General features: G+C 43.0%; 1 protein-coding gene across 2 annotated transcripts in view; it reads right to left on the bottom strand.

Annotated features, from left to right (window-relative positions):
- Positions 1 to 20,459, bottom strand: part of MBOAT7 (membrane bound O-acyltransferase domain containing 7) — a 303,330-nt gene that overhangs the window by 256,869 nt on the left and 26,002 nt on the right. For both annotated transcript variants that reach the window (XM_044079454.1, XM_044079462.1), the window contains 3 exons: positions 12,629 to 12,758; positions 6,932 to 7,058; positions 225 to 381 (listed from right to left, as the gene is read on the bottom strand). In XM_044079454.1, coding sequence (XP_043935389.1) covers positions 225 to 381; positions 6,932 to 7,058; positions 12,629 to 12,758 — 414 coding nt within the window. The remainder of the gene's footprint in view (positions 1 to 224; positions 382 to 6,931; positions 7,059 to 12,628; positions 12,759 to 20,459) is intronic.

The raw sequence follows: 20,459 nt of genomic DNA, 5'->3' as shown, positions 1-20,459 counted from the left end.
ATAAAAAATCTAAATATTGAAAAATCTACTAGAATATAAACATCTACCTCTCTGTGACATGTATAAACTGCAAAACTGTTAAATCAAATTAATTCTTTCATTCAGTTAAACATTACTTAACACAGACTTGACTCCTGCACTGTCGACCCACATGAAGACAACAAAAAAACTGATGCTGTCTTAACCCTTTCTCTGTACATTGAAATATTTACTGTCTCAATCACCTGTCATTATTCCAATGTAGCAGTAACTGTAGCACAGTAATTCCCACATGCTAGGCTCGCTGGAAATCAGACCAGTCAGGGGGGATTTGCTGAATGAAGTCACTTCTTGTTTCTTCACCTGGCGGAATTCTTGGATATCACTGGCCACACTTACCAACTAAGGAAAAAAAAGAAGCAGACATCTGAATTAATTCATATTCCCTTAATGCATGGTCTTTTGTGCAATTATGTAAACAAACCAGTCGACAGATGACTGATGTATTATATTCAAAACAGACTGTCAATCATTCCGTAAATCACCAAGGGAATTCCTGTTGAAGTGCATTGTGTGTCATACTCATAAAAAAAATATTTGTTCAGCTGTACGAAGAGGTGCTGTACAATGAGGAGGTCATGCTGGCACAAAGAAAGCACTTACTACCAGCTGTACTCACTGAACACATTAATCTGCCAAACAATAGGAATGGCAGACAAAACAAAATGAGATTTTTACCTGCCACACAGGCATATCACATACTAGTATGGGTAACCAGGGTTGATTATGCATATGGGTTTATCACAATGAATACAAATAAAATACCTGGACTTCACTAGAAGGGCACAAAGGTCCCCATCATCATAGGTTCATACTAGGCTATCTGCCCTAGGGCATTTATATGCCTAGCCAGAATGTGTTTGGCTTTCGCCACCCATTTTAAATTTATTTTGCTATGCCCTTTTTCGAGGTTAGTATACTGTGCCTCTGTCTAACAGGGACACAGAAGCGATACCCGGGATAAACCTACGATCTCCCATCCACTCATCAAGATTCCTCTTGAAGAGAGTCAATGAGGGACTCTGCCTAACCTGGACTATTTTATTCCAGTGTGAAGGGAGCCTCTGGGTTATGAATCTGTCCCTCCAGCATGTCCTATTTATTTCAGTGCTGAAGTTCAAGTCTCTCGAGCACGTAGCTCGATGGGATTTGGATTTTCTGAGGTGCAGCATGTTCATTAATTCCGGGTTGGACATGGCTTTATACGTCAGGCACAGATCGCCTCTGAGCAGGCGGTATGCCACTGAGTAGAGCTGGAGTTTCTTTAACTGGGCAGCATATGGCATCTGTTTGAGCCCTTTGATCCTCTTGGTGAGGTACTTTTGGGGTCTTTGCAGTTGCTGCAGGTGTCTGGTAAGGTACATCCCAAAAGGGGCATTGTACTCAATTATGGGCCTGATGAGGGATGAGTAAAGAGGCACGATGACCTCCCATGATCTAGATGTGAATCCCTTCATGATTAGGTGGGCTATATAAAATGTTTTTCTAACCACTTTGGCCACGTGGTTGTCAAATGAGAGATTGCTATCAACTTGGGTCCCCAGGTCCCTAATTACTTTTTCTGTACTTAATGGATTACCACCTATGTGGTAATTTGCGGGCACTTTGTTTTTGCCAAAGGGGATGACTATACACTTTTTGGCATTTAGCTTGAGGCCATGGCTCTGGCACCAGTTGTCTGTTTCTAGGAGGCCCTTTTGGAGGATGCTTGTGTCAGCTGGAGAGTCTATTATGGCACCCAGTTCGCAGTCGTCTGCGAACCTGGTCAGCTACAGTCCTTCTGTGTTGGCCTATACCTCCAAGAAATATATACCGAACAAGAGAGGTCCCAGGACTGAGCCTTGTGGGACACCACTTGTAACTGGTTTGGAGTCTGACATGGCTCAAGCAATTCTAACCATGTGGGTTCTGTCCTTGAGCCAGTTTGCAATCCATCTAGTGACATAGGGGTTTATATTTAAGCTGGTGAGCTTATCTATAATGCCAGAGTGGGGTATTGAATTGAAGGCTTTTGAGAGGTCCAGGTAGGCTGTGTGGACCACCTTCCCCTCGTCAATGGCCTTGGTGACTGTTTCAAAGAAATCAACCAGGTTTAAGAGGCAGGATCTGCCCTTAAAGCCGAACTGGGTAGGATCCAGTGTCTGTAGGTCCCCAATATCTTTATTTATGAGGTCCATGATGATCCTTTCCATAGCTTTGCAGACCAAGCTAGTCAGGCTTATGGGGCGATGTTTCCAGGATCTGTTGAGGCACCACCTTTATGGAGAGGGACCACTGTTGCTGTACGCCACTCTTTGGGCACATATCCTGTAGTAAAGGCTGAGATTGAACAGTAGTTTTATGTTTGGGTTTAGCTCTTCTTGGAGTTCATGTAGGACGCAGCCCGGGACACCGTCTGGTCCCACTGATGCTGTGTTTTTTGCTTTGGAGAGGGCGGCTCTTACCTGAGCATCTGAGATGTCAGGGGGGCAGCACTCTGCTGGGATAGATATTTGCCCTTTTGGTGGGGAGGGGGGGGAGAAGTTTGCACTGAACCTGTCAGCTAGGATGTTGGCAATGTCTGTGGGTTCAGTGTATTTTTTGTCATTTTGGACTAATTCTGAGCATATCTGGGAATTACCACCCAGGTTCCTAACATAACTAAAGAAAGCCTTGTGATTATCCTTAGTGTCCTGTGCAATTTTTCTCTCGAAGCTGGCCTTAGACAATTTTATGAGTGCCCGTAGTTTTTTTGCTAATACTGATCAGTGATGCCTTCCCTTTTGGGATTTTGCTCTATCATTTAGTAGCTTTCTCCTTCTATTGTATAGTTTGTTTATGGCTGGGGTCCACCAGACAGGACATCTGCCTTTGGAGGATTGGGTCTTGGTTTTATTAGGGATCGCATGATCCATGCATTCCTGAAGGTGTTCATAGAATGCGTTTATAAAGGATTCTGCGGTCTGGGCCGTATTTTCCACAGGCCCGGGGGCTTTGAAGGATTCCACCTCGGTTTTGAGGAGTGTGAAATTTGCTTTAGAGAAGTTTTTCACTGTGGTTTTCTGGGCAGGGGGTGGGGTCGGGATGTGAATATCCAGTGAGATTAGTTTATGGTCTAATCTTACCAGTGAGGGATACACTTCTGGTCTGGAGCATAGAGTCCCCATGTTGGTGATTATCAGGTCCAGTATGTTTTCCCCTCTTGTGGGAGTGGTAACAAGTTGTTCCATAGCATTTGAGTTTATAAATTCTAGGAACCTTTGGGCTAGGGTGTTGGAGCTAGAGTAATGCTCCCAGTCTATGTTTGGGTAGTTGAAGTCGCCCAATATAATGGTGGAGAGACCTTCATATTTTCCAGTGTTCTCAGGAAGGCCGAGTGGGGTTCCTGGGTTTGGGAGGGTGGTCTGTAGCAGGCTATAAACTGGAAGGCAGTTTTACCCACTGTTAGTTGCACATGGATAGTCTCTGATGCTTCGTGCTTTGCCACCAACCTGGAGGTGTGGGTATCTTTAATGAATATCAATACTCCCCCTCCTTTTGTGATTCGGTCCAAGTTTTGGGGCCGAAAAGCATGGTATGAGGTATAACCTGGTAGTGCTGGGGTGCTCTCGGCAGCCCTGAACCAGGTTTCTGTTACTGCACAGATATCAATGTTCTCCATGCTAAGGAGAGTTTCGAGTGCGTGCATCTTGAGGTTTAGACTTCTGGCGTTGAGTAGCATTACTCTTATCCCTTGTGATACCTATGGAGGTGGGTTTGTCTTTTGAGCCTTGCCTAAAAAAGGCACTATGGGGGTAGCAAGAGCCTTTGCCAATATCTGAAAGCCCAGGGGTGACAGGTGCAAGCCGTCCCTAGCGAAGCATCGTGGCTTGTCGAGCATATCATCCCAAGCTGACAGGCATTGGATCCCCTTTGAATGACACCAGTACTTAAGCCAATTGTTGAAATTGATCATCTTGTCTTCATATTGTGGCATCATTCTTGGTGAGGGTAAGATGCTACTCAAGGTCAGGGTCATACCGGCCTGGGCTACATGCTCAGAGAGCTCCTTTATGTCTCTTTTCATGTAGTCCAGGAGGTGCGTCTCAGGTCATTCACACCAGCATGGACAATGACAGAGTCATATTTGTACTTGCCTTGGAGTGACCTGAGTGCTTGTGTTATGTGGCGGATCCTAGCGCCCGACAGGCTGCTCACCGTGACAATCTCCTTGTTCAGCCTGGTGAGCGGGACGTCAGTGTGCCTGACGATAGAGTCACCTATTACAAGTGTATCAGGTGTGTTGTTTAGTCTTAAGGGCTGTGACTGTTCAGCACACTGGCTTTGTGAGATATGTGTTGCACGTGTTTTGTTTTGGGGTAGCGGTTGCTTGGGTGTCTGCTTTGGAGGTCTCTGCTGCTTAGGCAGATCTTTATTTAGAGCCTCCGAGTATGTTTTTGTGTGATTATGTGTTTGGTTTGCTGTCGTGGTAGGTCTATGTGAGACTGGAATTGTAGTGAGTGTGGTTTCCTTCTCCTCCTGACTGGTTATGCCAGTACGGAGTTGAGAGAGCTTAGCCTCCAGTTTGGCTATATGGTTGCATCTCTCACGTGTTGGAATTTGTTGGGAGGAGGAGAGGGTTGTCTGTGTACATGAGGCAGTTGTAACATTGCCTCAAGATTCCCCAGATTCACCAGCTAGACCGGAGAGGAGATTGACAACTGACCTTTGGACATGCTAGAATAATTTTGGGAATTCCTTAATAATTGAAAACAAGGGCCAGTGGGGAGTGAGGGTGTAGTGCTTTTAATTTTTAGTGCTGACTTATATAATTGCTTTAGTGAGCAAGTGCCAGGTAACTTACGTGAAATGTGTTACAGGTAACTTAAATGCAAAAACAACAAACAGTAACTTTCTTTCAAGTGAAACAAGGAAATAAGTACAGTAAGCAATGCAGATATCACTAGTGATCCACAGAAGCGCTGAGAAGCCGCGTATTAGGTGGAATTAGCATTCCAGGGAAATAACAAGCAAACAACAAGCACATAAACAAAGCTAGATTCAGCAGGCCTGGATCTAGTCTATGCGACAGCAAACAAGGTGTACCAATTTCAGTAAGATACAGTTCAAATATTCAGGCACTATAAACCTTTAACCAGAAATTCCCAGCTCAGAAGGGCAGAGTCCAGCCTCTTCTCCCACAAGAGTGCAGACCACGAACCTTCTTAATGTAAAATAACTGGCCTGAAGCCCAAGTGCTTAAACCAGAACTAATACACTAAGAATAACAGACACTGGGCTCTCAATCAGCAGTTCCCAACTTAGAAGGATGAAAGCTACCTGTCCTGCCACCACAGTGCATGCCACAAACCTTCCTAATGTAAAACAACTGGTCTGAAGCCCAAGTGCTTAATCCAAAAGACTTAGAATGATAGCTATACTTTAATCAAGTTACTACCAAGCAGTAATAAATACAATTGAATACTTTAGAGCATGCCTGGATTAGTCAAATTACACAAACAAAGCAAGGTCCAGCAGGCCCGAATCCAGTCTATGCCACAGCAAACAAGGCGCACCAACTTCAGTAAGAAGCAGTTCAGATATGCATGCACTATAAGCCTTTAACCAGAAATTCCCAGCTCAGAAGGACAGAGTCCAGCCTCTCCTCCCACAAGAGTGCAGACCAAGAACCCTCAATGTAAAATAACTGGCCTGAAAGCCCAAGTGCTTAAATCAGAATTAAATACACTTTTAGAATTAACAGACACTGAGCCGTCAATCAGCAGTTCCCAACCTAGAAGGATGTAAGCTCTGTTCTGCCACTACAGAGCAGACCACAAACCCTCTCAGTGCAAAACAACTGGTCCGAAGCCCAAGCGTTTAAATCAAAAGGCTTAGAATGAGTTACACCAATAAATAAAGTAGGTAGAAACACAAGTACAGTAAAAGCAGATTAAATTTTTTTTTTCTGAACAAGTGCTGAGATCAAAGAAACAGATTTGAGTGCTGAAACTAGAAAACTGGCTAGTTATAAGAGAAAAAAAAACTAAGCTAGAAGGCTTCCCTCCAACACAGAAGGGCTTGGGGGCTCAGAAGCCTACAAATAGTCTATACCACTTAACAGGAAAGACAGGAAACAAGCTTAATTTTTTTTTCTGCTTCCCAGATGCTCTCTTTGTACACAGTAGGAGTGCCTGAAATCAGAATATGATCTCACTGCACTCAATTGAGTGAGCAAATGAGATGGGCCCAGAAGGAGTATCCAAACACAAATTTACAAGAGGGGCGGGCAGTTTCAAGGCCACTAAGATTAACACCAAAACAAAAACAGGGAGGGTAGGTGGGACTAACTGAAGAGCAGAGTCAAAACTTCCAGTTCAGTTAATATTCCTGCAACACAGTTAAAATCAATTTAAATACTGTATTTTTTTGAAAAAAAAAGTGCAGATAAAGGTACTTAAATTCTCTTATACGTCCAGTTGAATACAGCAAGTTCTTAGCCGGCCAAAGCTGAGGTTTTTAAGCCATCCATGTCTCAATGTAGTGGGATAGGGGAACACCTAGACACTGAAATTTAGAAGTCACCTAGACAGCACCTCACAGAGCCATGACACAGAATGTTGGTTAGCGGGAGTTTCTAGCCTTCAGAGCCACAAATATGCTACACGTTTAAATGCATATTTTTCTTATTTCCACAGTTCACCCAAAACATAAAGGTTTGAATGTTTAATCAAAGTGAAGTACCCAGTGAGTACAGAATCAATGGACAACTTTGAACTGTGATAAAATTCCTGTGAGAATCCTCAGCAATGAAACAGGACAGTCTATTCTGAAAGTTTACAAAAAAGTGAGTACGCATGTGAGAGATGAAAAAAAAAAAAAAAAATCTTGCCCCACCTCTTAACAGAATCTAAAGCCCACTTCATAATCTTACCTTAAGAGTTAGAAGGAGCTGGACAGCATTAGCAAAGGGCGTATGTGCTGGCAATCCAAAATATGTTACCATGCGGAAAAAAAACAGATAGGAGAAAGTCCAGAAGAGGGTGAGACTCGGACAGTATCTGCAGAGAGACAAGAGAGGGAGAGAGTCACCACAAAATTTGATTCCAGCATGTTAAGTCACAATGTTTCTAAACAGTTCACACAAATGACTGTTAACACAGTTCAAGAGACAAAAACATCATATGGACTAGGTCACCAAAGTTAATATAAAAATTATAAGCACAGATTAGCCTACAAAGCAGAACCAAAACTGCAGTAGTCACAGTCCAATAGTCAATTTTTTTTCAGTATTACTTCTCTGTAAATAAATGCAAGAATTACTGGGCAGACATCCGTTATCCAAACTTACTCATCCAGTTATCAAATATATACTCAAAACAGTTTAATTGTACTACTATTAGGTGTACAACACCTAATTTCATTGGCTATATACATGTACCAGCACGGACTATAATAAAATCCAATATTCCTAGCCTTTCTACTTCCCCAGTTCATCCTCTCCTTCCTCCCTATCTCACTTGTTGCTCTGACTCCTCATAGATATATATGTATTTTTATTTTCAGTGCTTCCATCCAACTCTTAATATTATCTCCCCAAATTCCTCTCTGATCACATGTTGGAGCTCTGATCCCCTGTAGGCTTGGTCATCTGAAAGGGTACTTTTAACTGTAGAATCTTACTTGATTATATTTCTTACCAATGTATAACTGACATTGTCTTTTTACCCATGTTCTATATCTTTTTTTACCTGGAGTGTTTTTATTAAATTTCTTGTTATTTTACTATGCTCAGCATACATGATGTAACCGGTTTTGTGTATTATGTTGGATGTACTGTATTTGTATAACTTGATGTTGGAACTTTTCTCCCCAGGCCTCCGCTGAAAATGGCCCTGGTCCAGTCAGAATTTCCCGGTTAACAAATGTAAAATAAAAATAAAATAAATAAATGTCACCCAGCCACACACAATCTATGTATCAGCATTTAGCTATTATATCTTCTTTTTAATCTCGCTGCCACACAGTTGATGCTCTAAGCCTAATTAACTGCTCCGCTCCATTTCCTCTCTACTGCAATACTGCAAGTTCACACATACACTAATCTTCTATGTCATCAACTGCACTCGTGTTTGCCTTGTACATTTAAAATCATTTTAGTATTACTCACTGCAACCTATTATTTGTATAACTTGTATACTATTTATTTTATTGCATCACCTATCTGCAATTTAATATTAAGTATCATGGCTGTTAGATTCTGTTTTGATTCTGTAGCTTTATCATGTGTGTGTTTGTTTTTGGAGCTTTTTTCCCTGGGCCTCTACTGAAAATGGGCTCACTCTGGGCCAGTAGACCTCTTGGTAAACAAATGCAAATAAATAAATAAATAAATAAACTAGTTTCAACCATTAAAAAATTCAACTTTTTTTTTGTAGCATCTGGAAAACTAAGTGTTCAGCTCCTACTTGTACAGTCTGAGAAAGCTAAAAATGATAAAAAGGAAAGATAAATGTGGTTAAAGCAGAAAGCACAGCCAATGTTTCTGCTTTAGTCAATGCTGAATATAACATTGTTATAGGAATTTCAGATATCCGTTATGGCTTCCCTACTCTTGGTCAAGTGTAAATTAGCTGTTTTTTTATTCCTATAGAAGTTTTACTACCTACAGCCTGCCAACCATCCGCCCTTCTGTAATACATCAATTCCAGTTCACTTGATCTCCTGCGAGGTGATGGCAACCAGTCAGCAATCAGGGCTTTTTTTTTTTCCTTACCTCTTCCAGAAGCCAATGTGCAGGTTCACACATGCAAAGGTCTGCAACATCTTCCCCTGTGAGTATGCAGATACCCATAACCCCTCAATGCTAGCACCACTTAAGAATCTCTTTCTCCAGTTTGTGCTGACGCTTCAGCAAGTCTGACCACTCTCACGACCCCCCCCCCCCAAGAAGAGGAAGATGTCATCTACCACACTTTCTGCCATGCTCTTTCAGCACCTGCAACTAACTTATCTTAGGGCGTCATCGCACTACTTGATAGTGCCAGACAAACAGAGTGAGGTTTGTGTCAAGTACACCTACCTCAGATGCCACTTCTTAATCATTCGCCAGGGGGAATCACTAATGGCACAACTTCTGTGTATCTGCACTGACTCACCCTTTTGGGGCATTTTGTTTTTCCCCATGGCTATATGACTAAGGTATTAGTATGTACAAGCAAGTCAGCCCTCAATGGGGGGGGGGGGGGTTCAGGTTCAGGTTCATAGGTTGGTATTAGGTCATCTGCCCTAGGGCCTGTACAAGCCTAGCCATAACAATTCCCTGGATTGTTCCCACAATATTTACTTCCCTGGACCCCTGTCTAGCAGGGCAACTGACATGATTCCTGGGGTGAACTTCCTATCTCCCATCCAATCATCAAGGTTCCTTTTGAAGAGGACCAAAAAGGTGCTCTGCTTGACATGTATGGCAGTCTATTCCAGAGTCTGGGGAGTCTCTGGGTCAGGAACCTACAGCATGTTTTGCTTATTGTGATGACAAGGTTTAGATCCCTGGAGCGTGTGGCTCTGAGGGATTGGGATTTCTTTAAGTGTAGCATGTCCAACAGCTCTGGGTTTGACAAGGCTTTGTATGTTAAGCAGAGATCACCTCTGAGTAGACGATATGCAACAGAGTATAGCTGGAGTTTTTTTTAGACGGTCAGCATAGGGTATCTGCTTTAGGCCTGTGATTCTTTTAGTGAGGTATTTCTGCGGCCTTTCCAGTTGTTGCAGATGTCTTGAGAGGTACATACCACATGGGGCATTGTATTCTATAATGGGTCTAATGAGGGATGACTACAGTGGGACAATGACCTCCTTTTATCTGGATGAACAAGCAGTAAAAAGAAATACAATGCACTAGGAGGAGGTATAATGAAACAAGTGACAGCTTATTCTGACTTTGGGATAAAGACGGATTATAAACTAAGTTTTAAACGTGTACTAATCAAATACAACCTTGAAAACTACAAGATCAATGGGCACAACAGGACAAGTGTTATAAAGCAAAAGGCTGTCGCTGCTACGCACAAGTCTGATAATATTACAACACTGTGCACTATAATGGGATCCCTATAAAAAATTAATATCATCATAAATCAGATTGTTCATCTTCCTTGGATTCCCTTGAACAGGACTCTAGATTTGAAATAAAAAATTACATTTTTCTATGAACAAAGAAAATTACATTATGCTACAGAAGTTATTTACTTTGTCATACATGCAAATTTGAGATCTCATCCAAACTTCCACAGCGTTTAAAAATGAACTCCTATTTAATAATCTAGAATTATCAAAAGTCAAAATATCAAATACATCTCTGGGGATTTTATTAAGGCTAGGTCCAACAATCCAACTAATAATAATAATAATAATAATAATAATAATAATAATAAATCCCTATGTCGCAAGATGGCTTGCCAACTGGCTCACTGATAGAGCCCACACTGTGAAAGTAGCAGACTCTAAATCCAACTTCAGACCAGTGACAAGTGGAGTACCACAGGGTTCAGTCCTAGGTCCTCTCCTGTTTAGTATCTACTTCTCTGAAGTACAGGCTAACACAGAAGGTCTTTGGCTAACAAAGGTCGGAGATGACTGCAAACTAGGAGCCATAATCAAAACTCCTAACGATGTGGACATCCTACAAAAGGGCCTCACTGACTCAGATGCCTGGTGTCAAAGCCATGGCCTCAAGCTCAATGCCAAAATGTGATGAGACCTTGGGACACAGATGGACAGTAGTCTATCCTCTGATAATCACATCGCCACAGTAGTCAGGAAATCCTTCTACGTGGCACATCTCATCACGAAAGGTTTCTCATCCGGGAAAAAGATATCATTGTACCCCTCTACTTATCACTCATTAGACCCATTATAGAGTACAATGCCCCTTTTGGTATGTACCTCACAAGACATCTACAACAACTGGAAAGGCCACAGAAATATCTCACAAAGAGGATTACCAGCCTCAAACAGATGCTCTACGCAGACTGTCTCTGTTGCATATCGCCTACTCAGAGGTGACCTCTGCCTAACATATAAAGCTATGTCAAACCCAGAGCTGTTGGACGTGCTCCACATAAAGAAATCCCAATCCCTCCGAGCTACATGCTCTAGGGACCTAAACCTTGTCACCACAATAAACGGAACATGCTGGAGGGATAGATTCCTGTCCCAGAGACTTCCCATACTCTGGAACAGACTACCTATCTATATCAAACAAAGCTCCTCATTAGCACTCTTCCAGAAAAATCTTGACGATTGGATGGGAGATAGGAAATTCACCCCGGGGAACACTTCTGTGGCTCTGCTCGACAGGGGCACAGGAAAATTATTTTCTTGGGTGACAAAAGCCAGGGTACCGTTTGGCAAGAATTATATAGACCCTAGGGCCAAAAGCCTAGTACCTACCTATGAACCTATAATAATAATAATTATTATTATTATCACTATTATTTTATTTCAACACACTGTAGTCTTTTAGTTGCTAGGTTCATCTCTTTCTAACAATGTACAACATACGGGCAAGGGTTTGAACTCCACCTCCCGTGAGTCAGTCACTGGTTCAGATGTATTCCTGATTGAGAAGGTCCGCACAAAGTAAATGGCACGAGAGAGAGTGACAGACGGGAATGGCACGAGAGAGAGTGACAGACGGGAGACACATACACAGAACTGAAAACCTGCCATAACCACTCACAGAATGGGTAATGTCAGATGTGTTGGTGCCCTCCCCTACATGCTGCCACTTGTATTTATAGGCCAATGCCTGTTATTAGGTGTGATCCAGAAGCCTTACCTCCCCCACTCCTAAGTTGACGAGTGTTGTCCAATCTTACTCGTTTTTCCAATGCAGCCATCATTCTCAGTCTCCATCTCCATAATGACTTAAAACAGCAACACACCATTATATCACGTCATCCTAAACCCTCCTCCAGGACAGGGAGAAGCAGGCTGAGCCTTGTCACTCCACCCCCATGACAGCTCCAACAGGTTCCTGAACTGCTAATCACATGAGGGTCACACTTGTGTCACAGTCAGGGCTTTATCCTCTGTACCAGCAGAAATGACTGATAACTCACTGGTTTGTAAAGCAAACAGTCCCAAAATGGAAAAATCTCACACAAGAAACATAATCAAAGCCTTAAAAGCTGAGGCGGACAATTTTATGGAGACAAGAAATAAAAACTATGACAGAGGAACAGACATTTTAGAGCCTGCCAGTTCTTTGCTTAACCACACATGTATGCATATATAAATCCAATGACCCTTCAAGGGAAGCTTCACTTTTCTTTTTCAACTGAAGAGCAATCCCCAAATTGGACAGAAAAGGGACATGCTGACAAATGAATGGCCGTCTACACAGGTCTAGAAACAACTGGCACCTAATGAATGAAAAATATGAGCTCCGGTGGTCTGAAAGCATAATGGCAGCATTTATAATCTGTATTTAAATACAAATATCAAAATGTTAATGGACAACACAAACACAATGAACTTTGGGGACAGTAAAAGAAGAAAAGTCAGCAATATGACAGGCAAAAGAAAATTAAGACGGCAAAACTTGAGATGGCGGGACCGGTCTCACCTCTTTGCAGTTTTGAGAATAATCCATGTTCCTAGTATGGTGATCAATGAATGGAGTATGTGGATATTACAGGTTGCTAAGGTGACAAGCAAACCGAGTCCCGTTGATCCAAGCTGCTTCTCTCGAGGACCTAGGAAATAAAGAAAAAAAATGAATGGGGGTGGGGGGACATACAGCCAGGCGAAGAACCAAAACAAACAGCAGCAATACAGTAAACAACTGATTAAAAAAAAAAAAAACACAAATGTCAAAATCTTTCACATAAGATGATGACCTTCCTTACACTTAATCTGATCCTTAGCATTTCACATATAAACAAAGCACGATGCCCATAGTTCTCCCCATTTCTTGCCTACAACTCCATCTGCAGCCTCCTGGCTGCCATTTTGCCTTTTTTGATATCTTGTGTTACTTATATGTCATTTGCCATGGTATTTGGTACAGCATAAAGCCCCAAGAAGCTCTTCCACAGTGAGTTACTATCACAGATGAGAGACACAAGCATGCACAACAAGTAATTAGACACTAATTGCTAAAAGAGAGAGAAATCATCACCAACATGGGGACTCTATGCTCCAGACCAGAAGTGTATCCCTCACTGGTAAGATCAGACTATAAACTAATCTCACTGGATATTCACATCCCGACCCCACCCCCTGCCCAGAAAACCACAGTGAAAAACTTCTCTAAAGCAAATTTCACACTCCTAAAAACTGAGGTGGAATCCTTCAAAGCCCCCGGGCCTGTGGAAAATACGGCCCAGACCGCAGAATCCTTTATAAACGCATGTTAGGAACCTGGGTGGGAATTCCCAGATATGCTCAGAATTAGTCCAAAATGACAAAAAATACACCGAACCCACAGACATTGCCAACATCCTAGCTGACAGGTTCAGCGCAAACTTCTCCCCACCAAAAGGGCAAATATCTATCCCAGCAGAGTGCTGCCCCCCTGACATCTCAGATGCTCAGGTAAGAGCCGCCCTCTCCAAAGCAAAAAACACAGCAGTAATGGGACCAGACGGTGTCCCGGGCTGCGTCCTACATGAACTCCAAGAAGAGCTAAACCCAAACATAAAACTACTGTTCAATCTCAGCCTTACTACAGGATATGTGCCCAAAGAGTGGCATACAGCAACAGTGGTCCCTCTTCATAAAGGTGGTGCCTCAATGGATCCTGGAAACAATCGCCCCATAAGCCTGACTAGCTTGGTCTGCAAAGCTATGGAAAGGATCATCATGGACCTCATAAATAAAGATATTGGGGACCTACAAACACTGGATCCTACCCAGTTCGGCTTTGTTAAGGGCAGATCCTGCCTCTTAAACCCGTTTCATTTCTTTGAAACAGTCACCAAGGCCATTGACGAGGGGAAGGTGGTCCACACAGCCTACCTGGACCTCGCAAAAGCCTTAGATACAATACCCCACTCAGGCATTATAGATAAGCTCACCAGCTTAAATATAAACCCCTATGTCACTAGATGGATTGCAAACTGGCTCAAGGACAGAACCCACATTGTTAGAATTGCTAGAGCCATGTCAGACTCCAAACCAGTTACAAGTGGTGTCCCACAAGGCTCGGTCCTGGGACCTCTCTTGTTCGGTATATATTTCTCGGAGGTACAGGCCAACTCGGAAGGACTGTGGCTGACCAAGTTCGCAGATGACGACTCTCCAGCCGACACAAGCATCTTCCAAAAGGGCCTCATAGAAACAGACAACTGGTGCCAGAGCCATGGCCTCAAGCTAAATGCCAAAAAGTGTATAGTCATCCCCTTTGGCAAAAACAAAGTGCCCACAAATTACCACATAGGTGGTAATCCATTAAGTACAGAAGAAGTAATTAGGGACCCAAGTTGATAGCAATCTCTCATTTGACAACCATGTGGCCAAAGTGGTTAGAAAAACATTTTATATAGCCCACCTAATCATGAAGGGATTCACATCTAGATCAGGGGAGGTCATTGTGCCTCTTTACTCATCCCTCATCAGGCCCATAATTGAGTACAATGCCCCTTTTGGGATTTAACTTACCAGACCCCTGCAGCAACTGGAAAGACCCCAAAAGTACCTCACCAAGAGGATCAAAGGACTCAAACAGATGCCATATGCTGCCCGGTTAAAGAAACTCCAGCTCTACTCAGTGGCATACCGCCTGTTCAGAGGCGATCTGTGCCTGACGTATAAAGCCATGTCCAACCCGGAATTAATGGACATGCTACACCTCAGAAAATCCAAATCCCATCGAGCTACGCGCTCGAGAGACTTGAACCTCAGCACTGAAATAAATAGGACATGCTGGAGGGACAGATTCATAACCCAGAGGCTCCCTTCACTCTGGAATAAAATCCCAGTCCAGGTTAGGCAGAGTCCCTCATTGACTCTCTTCAAGAGGAATCTTGATGAGTGGATGGGAGATCGTAGGTTTACTCCGGGTATCACTTCTGTGTCACTGTTAGAGGCACAGTATACCAACCTCGAAAAAGGGCATAGCAAAATAAATTTAAAATGGGTGGCAAAAGCCAAACACATTCTGGCTAGGCTTATAAATGCCCTAGGGCAGATAGCCTAGTAAGAACCTATGAACCTATGAAGATATGTCTGCAAACTATGCTTGAAGGCTTTGCAAAACCAATGAATTTAGCCAGTACGTTTGGATGAAACACGACAAGAAAGAGATATGTTAAGGAGCTTGCACCAAACAGATATCACAGGAAGTCAGAGATTCTCTAGAGATGCTACAGGAAAGCACTAAGTTAGAGCATGGTCATTCTGAATCAATGGCAGAAGAGCAATGGAATAAATGGAAAGGTAACATGCAATTTGATAGACGAACAGCACATTGCAGGAAGTAGTTGTCTTCATGGTAAAGCAGGTCACCACAGCAAGACCACACCTAGTGTCCCCAATGGTGCAGAAAGCATCTTTGATGCAAAAGAAATAAATATATCTGGGGGGCTGGGGATGTAAGGAGGAATGCTTTCTGACAGATAAAATTTACATTTACTTAAAGGTAACCGCCATGAGAAGTTACGAGGTAAATCCTTCTGAACTAGCAATAGCAGCGATTTTTAAATGTAAGGTATTCCTTTAGCACTGAAGCATACGTATCTGAAACATGTGCAAGTTAAGTGTATGATAACATCGACTGTACAATAATGGGTCATTGTTATTCAAACACAAGCACACCGATTGGACAGCCCAACAAATGTGCCTGTTGTAAATAAATTGAGCATATACCAATAGAAAAAAGTCCAGCCGCTAAACTACCACTCAGCAGCCAGGCTTTTCTACAGGAATATGCTACAGAGGCCAGAGCAAAATATAAGACAAAGCAGGTATGTTCTGCAAAAGCAAAGACACAGAAACATATTGATTTTCCTTGCTCTTCTGCTCTGTCCTGCCTTAAACCTCAGCAGACTCTCTTAGCTCTCAACTGTCCCGATCTTTGCAGAATGTCCAGATTTTTTCATAATAGCATTCCTCTTTTTCAAATAAAAATTAGTTTCTAGTAAGCCACTGGAGTTGAACTCAAATTATGACATACATTTCAGATACAGCCTTCATATCTTTTAGAAAATCCACACTAAAAAAACAGCAATGGAGATTCTCATTTCTCTGCTGCTTCAACAGCACTTATGTACTGTGCAAGCATGGAAACATAACTCACATATGCATGTGCAGTACATCAGAAAAATGAGGATGAACAGGACACAACATGGAGGAACACTACGGCACCATTATGCAAAGACTTTAAGAAAGGTAAGAAAAGTTCTTTCTTAAACAAGTTCACTGTATAATAGCAATAACCCATTTGTGAGTATGGGTATATCAGGATTTGCCCAGGGGTTGGCTTTGTTTAATCACTCGGGCTTCACCCTCATGATCAAACCACTCCAACACTGGGTACATCCTGATATACCCAAACCTACGTGGGGGTTACTGCTTAACTAGATACTATGTGAGTAATTAAAACACAGCAGCTGTCAGTGGTAATGTTTCAGAACTGTGATGATGCATAGATAACATTCATGCATTTTTAGATTTTGTAGTTCATAGAAAAATGAGAATGTCAAGAGAGATTCTTTAAGCAATTACTTCATTCTAAGTTATGCATGAATTTGCATGTCACCATGAAGTTAGATATGTTCAACATGTTTCGATGACAACCTGAATGACTTCTGCACAGATTTTAAAATATATCTACAGAAATTGTACTTCGGTGCACAGAAGAATATGAATTCCAAATTTAAGAAATACATAAGCTGTATTTGGTGATGCAATATTTTGTTTTAGAATACAGCATATGATTTTTCTAAGGGTTATGCTTCATAGGTTCATAGGTGTGTACTAGGCCAATGGACCTAGAGCCTTTACAAGCCTAGCTCATAGGATTACCCTGGCATCGTGGCACCCGACCTTAGTTCCCAGTGCCTCTGTCGAGTAAAGCCACTGGAGTGATTCCCGGGGTGAATTTTTCTATTAACCATCCACTCATCAAGATTTCTCTTGAAGAGGGTCAGTGAGGTGCACTGCTTAAGATGTATGGCAAGTCTATTCCATAGCATGGGCAGTCTCTGGGTTATGAACCTGTCCTTCCAGCATGTTCTGTTGATTGTGGTAATGAGGTTGAGGTCTCTGGGGCATGTGGTGTGGAAAGATTGGGATTTCTTTAGATGTAGCATTTCTAACAGAGCTGGGTCAGATATGGCTTTGTAAATCAAGCAGTGATCGCCTCTAAGTAGGCAATATGAGACAGAGAATAGCTGGAGTTTTTTTAGTCTGTCCATATAGAACAAATGTTTAAAGGCCTAGGATCCTCTTTGCGAGATACTTTTGCAGCCTCTCCAGTTGTTGCAGGTGTTTAGTGAGGTACATGCCAAATGGGACATTGTACTCAATTACTGGCCTAATGAGGGAAGAGCAGAGGGAGACAATGACCACTTTCTTCCTGGATGCAAAACCTTTAGTACTGAGATGTGCTACATAGAAGGACTTTCTGACCACAGTGGCAATGTTGTGGTCAAAAGAAAGGTTGCTGTCAACCTGTGTTCCCAGTCTCTTATAACGCCTTCTGTGTTCAGTGGACTACCATCGATGTGGTAATTCATGGAAACTGGGTTTTTCACAAAGGGGATGGCGACACATTTTTTTGGCATTCAGCTTAAGGCCATGGTTCTGACACCAGTCGTTGGTTGTAGTGAGGCCTTTCTGTAGGATGTCAGCATCACTCGGGGAGTTAATAATAGCTCCCAACTTGGAATATTCTGCTAACTTTGTCAGCCAGAGTCCCTTCGTGTTGGCCTGGACTTCAGAGAAGTAGATACCAAACAGGAGAGGACTCTGGACCGAACCCTATTGGACTCCACTCATGACTGGATGGCAGTCTGACTTAGATTCAGCTACTTTCACAATGTGGGTTCTACCTGTGAGCCAGTTTGCAACCCACCTATTGATATAGGGGTTGATGCCTAGCTTAGTGAATTTTTCGATGATTCCTGAGTGGGGAATGGTATCAAAGGCCTTGTCCAGATCAAGGGAGGCTGTATGAACCACCCTGCCTTCATCCACAGCTCTGGTGAGGGACTCAAAAAAGTTGACCAAAGTTGAGCAGGCATGATCTACCCTTCCCAAAACCAAACTGTGTGGGATCCAGAGTTTGGAGAGTCCCTATATCCTTGTTTATTAGGTCCATGATGATGCATTCCATAGCTCTGCATATTAGACTCGTCAGGCTAATGGGGCGATAGTTCCCAGGGTCTGTAGTTGCTCCCCTTTTGTGGAGAGGGATGATGGTAGCAGTGCGCCATTTGGTAGGGACAAAACCTGAGGTGAGGCTGCGACCGAACAGGGCACACAGGTGAGGTGCCAGTTCACTCTGTAGTTCATGTAGAACACAGTCAGGGATATTGTCAGGTCCCATAGAAGCTGTATTCTTGGCCTTGGACAGTGCGGTTATAACCTGTGCAGCAGTAATGCTGGATGCCTGGCAATCTACTGGTATTGTGACTGGTCCCTTGGGGGGAGGGGTAAAGCTGGCACTGAATCTGTCGGCCAGTATATTGACAATATTTGTTGGCTCGGTATAGGAAGTACCATTGTGCAGTAGCTCAGAACAAATGTGGGTATTGCCGTGGAGATTCTTTACGCAACTATAGAAGGCCTTGTGGTTTTCTTTACTATCTGCTGCAATTCTGTTTTCATAGCTTGCTTTAGAGGATTTGATGAGGGATCTCAACTTTTTGTTAAGGCTGATAAGGGAGTTTTTCCAGTCTTGGAACTTCACCTTATTCCGCATCAGTTTCCTCCTCCTGTTGTAGAGTTTGTTTATGGCAGGGGACCACCAGATTGGCTTCTTTTTTTTTTTTTTTGGAGGAGAGTGTCTCGATTCTACTGGGTATGGCGAGGTCCATGCATTTGTGTACACGTTCATACAGTGCATTGGTGTATGATTCAGTGGTCATGCAACTGATCTCCATTTGAATGGGTGCCGTGAAGTTAGCCACCTCTGTTTCTAGGAGCCCAAAGTTAGCTTTGGAGAAGTTTTTCATGGTGGTTACCTTTGTGGGGGGGGGGGGGTGGACTTCCAAGGTGATTCGTTTGTGGTTGGATCTAACCAGGAATGAGATGACTACTGGTGCAGAGCAACAGTCGCCCATGTTAGTAATGACCAGGTCAAGGATTTTGCCACCTCTAGTGGGGGTAAGAATGAGCTGGTCCAGGGCATTGGAATTAATGAATTTCAGGAAACGTTGGGCAAGTGTACTGTACATGAGTAGTTTTCCCAGTTAATGGAGGGGTAGTTGAAGTCGCCCAGTATGAGAGTGTTAGGTTGGACCCTAATATTCTCCATGGTGCTTAGGAATGTGGAGTGTGAATCTTGGGACATGGTTGGGGACCTATAGCAGGCTATGACCTGAATCACTGTCTTACCCAATGGTAGCTGCACCTGAAGTATCTCAGATGTGTTATGTTGGGCTACCAGTCTGGAGGTGTGCAGATCCTTTATGAATATGGAAACACCACCACCTTTGGAGCTACGGTCCAAGTTCTGGGGCCGAAAGGTGTGGAATGAGTTCTAGCCTGGTAGTGCAGTGGTGCTTTCTGCTGCCTTGAACCATCTCTATTACGGCACAAATGTCAATGTTCTCCATTTAAGGAGTGGATTTTGAAATTTAGACTTCTAGCATTGAGCAGCATGACCCTCAGATTGCATTTGTTTGTACCTGTTATGGTGGCAATTTGGTCTTTGGAACACCACCTAAAAAAGGCACTATAGGGGTGGCAAGAGCCTTGGCCAGTATCCGGAGGCCCAGTGGTGACAGATGCAGGCCATCTCTGGCAAAGCATAGAGGTCTGTCAATCATGTCATCCCAGGCAGACAGATACTAGATCCCCTTAGAATGACACCAGAAACCTAGCAATTGTTGAAATCAATCATTTTCTGCTTGTACTGTGGTATCATTCTGGGGGATGGTAGGATGCTGCTCAGGGCTAGGGTCATACCCACCTGGGCTACATAATCCGAGAGCTCCATGTCTCTTTTCATATAGTCCAGGGAGGTACATCTCAGGTCATTCACACCCACATGTACAATGACAGAGTCATATTTGCACCTGTTGTTGAGGGACCCGAGTGCGTGCATTATGTGGCGGATCCTGGCGCCTGACAGGCAGCTGACTGTTACTTTCTCTTTATTCAACCTTGAGTGGGACATCAGTGTGCCTCACTATCGAGTTACCTATGACTAGTGTGTTGGGCATGCTGTTTTACCTTAGGGGCTTTGGTTGAGTGGCACACTGTTCGGGAGAGTTATGTGTCTCGTGATT

This window comes from Protopterus annectens, chromosome 1.part1 (assembly GCF_019279795.1).
Source record: "Protopterus annectens isolate FY-2018-M chromosome 1.part1, PAN1.0, whole genome shotgun sequence".
Classification (NCBI taxonomy): Eukaryota; Metazoa; Chordata; order Ceratodontiformes; family Protopteridae; genus Protopterus; species Protopterus annectens.
Note: the sequence above shows the minus strand (reverse complement) of the source record. Positions and strands in the feature narration are given on the sequence as shown.